At 42.3% G+C, this 9,060-nt stretch overlaps 1 protein-coding gene across 3 annotated transcripts in view; it reads right to left on the minus strand.

Annotated features, from left to right (window-relative positions):
* Nucleotides 1–1,832, minus strand: part of U2SURP (U2 snRNP associated SURP domain containing) — a 54,516-nt gene extending 52,684 nt beyond the window's left edge. For all 3 annotated transcript variants that reach the window (XM_059391793.1, XM_059391794.1, XM_059391792.1), the window contains exon 1: nt 1,733–1,832. In XM_059391793.1, the coding sequence (XP_059247776.1) occupies nt 1,733–1,777 (45 nt within the window). In that variant the 5' untranslated portion in view covers nt 1,778–1,832. The remainder of the gene's footprint in view (nt 1–1,732) is intronic.
* Nucleotides 1,833–9,060: the final 7,228 nt, after the last annotated feature.

Here is a 9,060-nt window from a genome sequence, read left to right on the forward strand (position 1 = left end):
CATCAACATCATTTGAGTCCTGAGATACTCTGATTCCTTTTACAAACATCGGTAAGGAATCTCTTAATAGCATGAACGGAAGATAATCTAAAGCAATATATAAACTGAAAATATTTATTATTGGAAGATCCAACAATTTCCTTATAGGAACAGCCACACAAAACCATGAGAAATAGTATTTTAGAAGAAAACCTGAACATATATATTGAAATGTTTTCCATGTATCCAAGGAGTCAAGTAGGAGATACTTAAAATATTACTTTGAAAGAAACTAAAGCTGTGAAACTGGCGCAAATTAGTAAGGGTGTAGTAGCATTATCAACAGTTCTCAAACAGCAGCAAGCAGGGCTGTTTTTGTGGCTCTGGGAGGTAGTGACCTAAGCGATGTACCCAACCATTCCGCTCAACGCTAAGGGAAAGGTACTGGAGAGGGAAGAAACTGACAAAGAGTAAAAGTAGGATGTAAAAACAGCCAAAACTGGCCCTCTACCACAGTTTCTACAAAATTAAAGGATGAAAGGTAAAGACAGTACTAATTACAAACTAATTATGGACATCATTCACAAAATATCATAAAGATTATGACTTATTAGACATAAACCAAATATAAAATGGGTTATTTCTCAGAACAAACTAATCTCAGGATTCGCCCTGTCCAACCTAAACTTCCTAATAACCGATTTATAATCATACACTCCGCAAAATGTTAACAGTCCCTAGAATCTTTAAGTGTTACACAACTTCTTTTATTAGCATAAAAAGCTTAATAACTACTTCAGGCAGTACCTATTACTTTTAATATCGTGTTCAAGATGAGAAACTAGAAGTAAAAAAAAAAAAGAAGATTAAATGACCGGCCCAAGATGGCAACTAAGACCTGATGCTAACCACCACCTAACTACTGTTAAACTACTTCTACAGCTCAGTGGTTTCACAAGACGTGCACACGGTTCCCTGTTAACTCAAAATTAATTTAACAATCTTAAGTGGCTTCCAAGTCTTTGGAAGTTCTCTTTTGAGGGGAACACACAACATGGAGATGCAGGAGACCCCGAGTCCTTGAAAACGAACACTCAAAAAAGAAAAAAAAAAAAAAAAGTGCTCATTTTATACTTCCTCTTAAGTGAGGTAAGACCACGTGTAGAGCGTAGCAATAACCTTGGTGATGCAGCTCTGCAAAGGAGAGCTGCTCCCGCCTCTGCACTTCCCACCCCGCGTCCCTCCACCATTGGTCCTCCCCTCACAACTTGCAGGCCTAGATGTTATTTACTCCCCGGAGGGCAAGAGGGAAACTGAGGGACACCGGAAGCGTGTGAGATCTAAAACCTAAGAACCGAGGAAAGAGAGGCAAACACTTAAACACCGGGAAGCGATTCCCGCCTCTCCCAAGCGCTGTCCGGCGGCCTCAGAGATCAACAAACAAATACAGGGGCGCGTTTTCACGGCTTCAAACCTCAATCTAAATCCCTGACTTCACTCCAATGCCAACCGCAGGCCGAACTAATCAGGCCACCCACCCCGGGCCCGCCAGTCTCGAGCCGAATCCAGCCTGGGACTAAAGGGAGACACCAGGCCTCTCAACCTGCGCACCATAGTGCGTCGGGCCCCAGGCCTACAGTCGTGACCAGAACAGGGAATCCCAGCCCAACCTCCTCCCGCTGGCCAGAAGCGTCTGTGGGCCCCAGAGGACAGTGATAAACTCACTAACTTACAAAGTCCTCTAAGAAATTACCTTCGAACTGGCCTTCTGAGATCCGCCAGGCGTTTTGTCCGCCATCTTGAGCTTTGCCCCTCCTTCGGCGGCCGCAGCAGCACGGGCGAGTCGAGCACCGAAAGAGTGGATCTCAGTGGAGCCCGCCAGAGGCGCCTGCAAGACTGAGTAGTCGACTGCCGAGATAGGGAATTCGGGCGGAGCTGTGCCACGTGACTTCCGGTGGCAGTCGTTTTCCCCGACCAAGACCAGTCCGCTGGGTTTCGCGGGTGTTTCACCTGCTTGTCTTCTCTGTGGGGTCCTAGGAGTTGGAGAATCTCCTTGTACTGGCTTTCAGGGCGGGCTGATATTTCACTTTTTTCCCCAGTTCCCGCCGTTGATAGGTGCGAGCCAGTTGAGTTATTTGGGTGAGAAGAGAACAACTCCTTAAATACAGACTGGTCGGCCTGGGAGCTGATTGGGGGCCCCGCGCTCCATGGCCAAAGACGGCGTTCGAGCCTTACGCCGTAGTGTGAAAAGCAAACCTGGAATTTTCTCAAGTTAGTTTTAGACAAGCCAGTGCCTCGAGAGTGGAGAAAATGAGCATTGACCCAACCTGAGAATCCGGCCATGGAGTTATCCGATACACTGTTAGGGTATCTACAAAGTGGGTACATGCAGAGAGAGGGAGATGGAGAGAAAATCATAGACCGTATTCTAAGTCTAGCATACATGTAAGGTGTGTATCATTTAAAATTACATTTCCTGCTTTAGTGGTTTCATTTTTAATCACATAAATGGAGAGGTGCACCATAAACTTTACGTACCAACCACCTTTTTAAAGTTCTTAATGGGATCTGTATTCAAAGGAGGAAAACTTGGGGTGCCTGGATGACCCAATGGGTGAAGCACATCTAACTCCCATCTCACCATAGGTCTTGATCGCATGGTTGTGAGTTCAAGCCTGGCATTGGGCTTCACACTGGGCATGAAGCCTACTTTAAAAAAAAAAAAAAAAAAAAGGAAAATTTGCTTGAGAAGATCGTGCTTGAACTGAGCCAGGCAAGGAAAATGGAAAATGGCATTCCAGGTAGAGGGAGTAGTTGAAATAAAAGCCTCAGGGGGATGGGGGGCGCAGAAACCTAGTAACATGTATCAGTACAGCTCCTTGTGCAGTCACCATACACAGACAAGTTTTATTAGAAGAGATACAGAGAGAGTTGTGGCTGGAGAGATGGGTGGGAGCAAGTTAACATAGGGCCCTGAAGTGAGCAAGTGCTTAGGAATTAGAATCCTAGTCTGAGATGAATAGTGGCCTTCAACAGGGTTAAATAGGTCTGTGATGTCAGGCTTGAAGTTTTAAAAGATTGCTCTCATTACTGTAGGAAGGGAAGAAGAATTCATTTATTCAAAATATTTTTGAGCCCTGTTTTGTGAAAATCCTGTCCAAAGTGTTGAGAGCCTTACAGAGACAAAAAATCACTGCCTTACTGTGATTTAGAATTTAAGAATGGGGGAAAGAAAACCAGAATTAAATTGATGCTGCAAAGAGAGACCAAAGAGGGGGGAGGACCCTGAAAGAAGTAATTCTGAGAGTAAGCGTTGGGTAAAGAGATAGGGAGGTTTCACAGAGAGGGGAGAATTTGAGCCAACTCTGAAGAAGTAAACTTTGTCTGCTGGGGGAGGGTTCGGGGGTTGGGGAAGGAAGGGAGTTTGGGTGGCCACGAGCAAAGCACTTATTACAGGATCTGACCCATGGCAGGTCCTCAGTAAAGGTGAACACTCATATGTACCTGGCAATGAGGAATCAGCAATTTCGGGTTTCTGTGTGAGCAAATGGGGATGGAAGAACAGACAAATAAGCAAACAAGAAATGATCCCAAGTGACAAGTACTATGCATTAAAATTAAATTGGAATGATGCTTTGCATTCTCCAGTCCAATTGAATTTATTTCCAGTCTTGGGTTTTATCACACTTTTTCACTTCCAGGCTTTTTCTCCCACCCTCATTCTGGTCTTTAATTGAAAAGTAAATCGATTTTACACTCTTACCGAAGATATCACTTTCTCCAGGAAGCCTTAAAGCTTACAGGAGGGAGATCCCCCAACAAGCCTAAGATAGAGACTCTGCTTCTGTTTCCATAGGAACCTAACACTTTCCCACTCAAAATGCTCATCAGACTGGACCTTAATTGTTTACAATCTAGGGTGAGAAAGTGAAATCACTGGGGTGCCTGAGTGGCTCAGATGTTAAGCGTCTGCCTTTGGTTCAGGTCGAGATCCCAGGGTCCTGGGATGGAGCCCTGTATTGGGCTCCCTGTCCCACTCCCTCTGACTGTGTTCCCTCTCTCATTGTCTCTCTGTCAAATAAATAAATAAAATCTTTAAAAAGGAAAGAAAGAAAGAAAGAAAGAAAGAAAGAGAAATCATCACCTGAGATAAAGGAAGAAGGAGTGGGACTGGCTGTGCCTACTCATGTTCCTGCAATGCTGCGAGCTGATTTTGTCTACAAAGTGCATAAAAGCATGCTTTTCATTCAAATCCCCAAAGTTCTACTGCTCACAAAAATAATTTTCTCCAAATGTTTACCCCTAAAGAGTTAGAATAAAGGAACACACACTTCTTTCTCTTTTTCATACAGTAAAGAACCAAAGAAAGCCGGACAAATGTGACCTGACAAAAAGTAATACATAGGCTTTTATTAAGGCCTGATTAAATATACCTTTAAAAACGCAATCATGAATATAAGCAAAGCTCTCCTTAACACATGTATGTCATGAAATCTTTCCCCTATTACTCAAATCACAAATTAAGGAGGATGGCATAGCATGAATCATCCAAATGGAATATGACAGAATCCGAAATTTTAATTAGATTCACAATTACTATGGCCAAGGGACTACACATAAGTAGTAAGAAAATCATACAATTTACTACAATTAGAATTACTTTTTACAATCACACTAAAACCATGCTTTTTCTCCTCCCACTGTGCTAGTGGTTCTCTAGTCCCTGTCATCTGCTTTAAAGGGCTCTCCCTGCAGCTGTGTTCAACGAGGATTGCAAAGTAGTGCCAGGTGCGATCCACAAAGGTGTTTTGTTTGGTTCAACCGAAAAGGTTTTTGATTTTTGAAATTTGAGCTAGCATTTTAAAATTCGGAGATTTTTATGTTTTTATGCTCAGGGTTTCCAGTGTTTCTTGAAAAATGGGAAAGTCTATGAGATGCCCGGGTGGCTCAGTCAGTTAAGTGTCTGCCTTCAGCTCAGGCCATGATCCCAGGATCCTGATCCTGATTCCTGAATCAGGCTCCAAGGAGCCTGCTTCTCTCTCTCCCTCTGCTGCTCCACCTGCTTTTGCTCTCTCTCTCTCTTTCTCTCTCTCTCTCAAATAAATAAAATCTTTTTAAAAAGGAAGGGAGAGAAAAAGAAAAGAAAAATGGGAAAGTCTGACAACAACTCAGTAGAGATGAGCCACAGTGACCTTAAAGGGAACTGAGCACTCCAGTTCACTAGACCTTCACCACACGTGTGGTGGACAAATGCCGCACCCTGGCCTGCTTGTAGGCATTTGAGTTTACTACCTCTCAGGTACAGTTTAAGTCTTATTAGTGGTGATGAACAAAATGAGGCACAAAAGACTCAATGCCTAGGACCCACAATATTTTCAGGGACCTTACAAATGTTAAATTTCTTTTAAAATAAGGGGGGGGGGTGGATTAGAGAGACTGAAAAAAAGGGGCAGCATTTAACAATACACACAAGGAAAGAGAGAGGCCTTACAAACAAAAATCTCCTGCAGTGTGCCAGTGGACTGTTCCTACTTGGTGGCACTTTCATTCTGCAGAATTTTTCTTTTAAGATTTTATTTATTTATTTGATAAAGAGAACACAAGGGGAGCAGCAGACAGGAAGAGGCAGAATCAGGCTCCCCGATAAGCAAGGAGCCTGGGATCATAACCTCAGCTGAAGGCAGATGCTTAACAACTGAGGCATCCAGGCTCCCCTCATTCTACAGGATTTTTTATGCGGTTTTTTCCTGCTCTCTAGACTTCAAGATAGAGGCTTGTGAAAGCACAATCCCATCCATTTGTTTATTTGGCAGTTAATGAATTTCTAGCATGTACTAGTGATGAAGGATAGTTAGAAAGCAGGCAGGCATGGAGAGGAGCGTCCACTCTAACAGGAAACTACCCTTAAAAGGATTTACACCACCTTGGAAGAAGCCCTCCACCTTTTCCCACGTGATAGATAACAAAAACCTGGTTGGATGACAGGCACAGGGAGGGTTAATCAGATTAAAACAGCACGGCCAGTAAGGCCATAAAAACCCCTAGACTTAGAAACTCCAGTGTCAACCCTCTCAGGTCCCCTCATTCTAGGAAGCTTTGTACTATCACTCAATAAACCTTGTTTTGCTGCCCACCACTCTGTCTGGTCTACCTCTTCATTCTTCAAAGCAACGTGACCGAGAACCAGGCCACCAATGGAGAAAAAAATCCTGTAACACCGGGCTCTGAAAAAAAGATAAAGAGGGAGAGAGAAACAGCTAAAAATCAGACTTAGTTCTTCCTTTAAGAGAAATTTCAGCTGCTTCTAGGAATAGTCAGGGAACAGCCTTCAAGGAGGGTGTGTCCTGTGTGAAATTAAAGATTCTTTCTGATAAACTTAACTGCCTGTCCACCCCACAATGCTAGCCTGACAGGATTTCAGAGGCAATAGTGGCTTCTCCTACCCCCCATAAAAAAAATACTACCCAACTTACTTATTGATGATATCTAGAATTCCTTTGATAACAGTAATTAGCAGAGGCTTTTTTTTTTTTAACCAAAAATGTCTAGGAAATAAAAGATACCTAAAAATGGTGTCAACAAGTATATAGCCCAAGAATGGGCGTGTGATATGTTGAAGATAATAAAAATTGCTGTTTTAGCTATGATTGTGGAGAGAACATTACCATGAGCATGCTACCATGAAGCAATTATTTTATCAATGAGATAAAACCTAAGATGATCTAGATGGGGTATTCCAGAAATGTGTATTCTGTGTATTCTGGTGTTCCCGAGCGAGTGAGTGGGTGTGTAGGTGTGTACGTGCGTGTTTGTGGCAAAGGTATACATACTGAAGGATCTGTGGCGAGGCAAAATAACTAGCAAAAGGCAACATCCCATAGCGAGTCCTCACTGGCCATGACCTGGTGATCCAAAGGTGGGCTGGGCTTAGATCACCAAGAGATCAGGCCTCAACTTTTGACCTGCTTTCTGCCGGTGGAGAGGCTGCATACCCCATGAAGACTGGAATTCTTAAGACAAGACCAAGTAATATAAAGGCTAGGTGAAGAATGAATTTATGAAGTGAAAATGAAATGATTATTTCCCTTATCAATTTCATTAGGTTGGCAATAACAGAAGTTCAAGTGTACTGGTCATAAACACATAAGGCGGGTGTTTGGTGGCTCAGTGGACTGAGCGTCCGCCTTTAGTTCAAGCTGTAATCCCAGGTCCCTGGGATTGAGTCCACATCAGGCTCCCCACTCTGTGGGGAGTCTGGTTCTCTCTCTGCGCCTCCCCTAACTCATTCTCTCATTCTCCTTCTCTCTCTCTCAAATAAGTAAATAAAATCTTAAAAAAAAATAATTAAACACATAAAGCTTTATTTTGATCTTGTTATCATGGTAAGTCTATCAGAAAATATAACATACCTTTCTTTTGCATGTTTTGTTCTGTTTCCTTCTCATTGACTTTGCCTATGTCTTATTTTATTCTTTTATTTTATCTTTTTTATTTTGTCTTTTCTGTTTATTATTTTACCTTATTAAAGACAAATTTATTTTATTATTTTTATCTTTTCTGTTTATTTTATCTTTTCTATTGTTACTGTAAGTTGTTTTTCCACTATTTATATGTCATAATTGTTGTTTATATATTGATTATTTATACATTAATGTTCTGTCCAGCCACTTTGCTGAATTCCTTTATTATTTGTATAGTTTTTTCATTTTTTCCTCCTAGCCTTTCAGGTAAACAGTCATATCATTTGCAAATAATTGCAAAATTACCCCCTTCTGTCCCTCCCCCACCATCTTTTGTTTTTCTCTTGTGTAATAACAGCCAGACTTCCAGAATAACATTAAGTAAGAATGGTACTAATGGATATCCTTGTCTTGTTCCCTACTTTAATGAGAATGCTTTTAGTATTCTCATCAGGATAAGGCTGACTTTTGGGTTGTGAGTTGAATTATATATTTACTTTTAGCTAACCATGGAACTGAAAATATATAATTTTAAATTCTCGTAGAAAAGTTGGGGACTCTGAGGATATGCCAAAGAATGCCGATGGTCAGACAAGATGGTTAGAGAAACACTTAAGAAAAACCAGGACATCTCAATGACTTTGGGAAAAACAAAGAAACAGAGTAGAAACGTCCTGCTCTCTGCACCAGGGAGAATGGGAAGCTGGGAGGGCAAATGAGAGGGAAGACATTTAGAAATCTATGTTAGCTTCCTGTCGCTGACATAACAAATTACCACCAAGTTAGTGGCTTCTAGCAACACAGATGTGTTATCTTATATTTCTAGAGGTCGGAATCTTTTTTTTTTTTTTTTAAGATTTTATTTATTTATTTGACAGAGATCACAAGTAGGCAGAGAGAGAGAGAGGAGAAAGCAGGCTCCCTGCCGAGCAGAGAGCCGGATTTGGGGCTCGAACCCAGGACCCTGGGATCAGTCCCCTGGGATCAGGACCTGAGACAAAGGCAGAGGATTTAACCCACCGAGCCACCCAGGCGCCCCTAGAGGTCGGAATCTTAAAGGTGCCAGCAGTCCTGTGTTCATTAGAGTTCACCTACGTTCCCTCCTGATTCATGGCCCCCTTGCCTATCTTCAAAGTTAGCAGCATAGCTAACTTCTCTCCTCTCTGACCTCTGTTTCCATCCTTCTATCTGCTTTCTGACCCTAACTCTACTGCCTCCCTCTTACAAGGCCCCTAGTGATTCCCTTTGGCCCACCATGACAATCCTGGATAATCTCCCCATCTCAAGAGCCTTAACTGACTCACACCCCAAGTCCATTTGCCATGTAAGTGAATGTATTTGCAGGCTTGGAGAATTAGGATGTGGACATCTTCGGAAGGTTGTTGTTCAGGCCACCACAGGATCTAAAATAAACTTTCTGCTTCTGTATTTTGTCACTGGTTGGCAAGCACAGCTTTGATTCCATCAGAAAACTGACATGGGAATGGTCCTGATAAATATGGTCATGTCAAATCAATTGAGTTCTGAAATTGTTACTGGAGAAATCACTGGGTGTGGTTTCAGTGAAGAAGGGATAAGACAGGCCCCTGTTGTCAAAGACTTACCGCATATAAAGAAGACA

The sequence above is a fragment of the Mustela nigripes genome, chromosome 2 (genome assembly GCF_022355385.1).
Source record: "Mustela nigripes isolate SB6536 chromosome 2, MUSNIG.SB6536, whole genome shotgun sequence".
In the NCBI taxonomy this organism is placed as follows: domain Eukaryota; kingdom Metazoa; phylum Chordata; class Mammalia; order Carnivora; family Mustelidae; genus Mustela; species Mustela nigripes.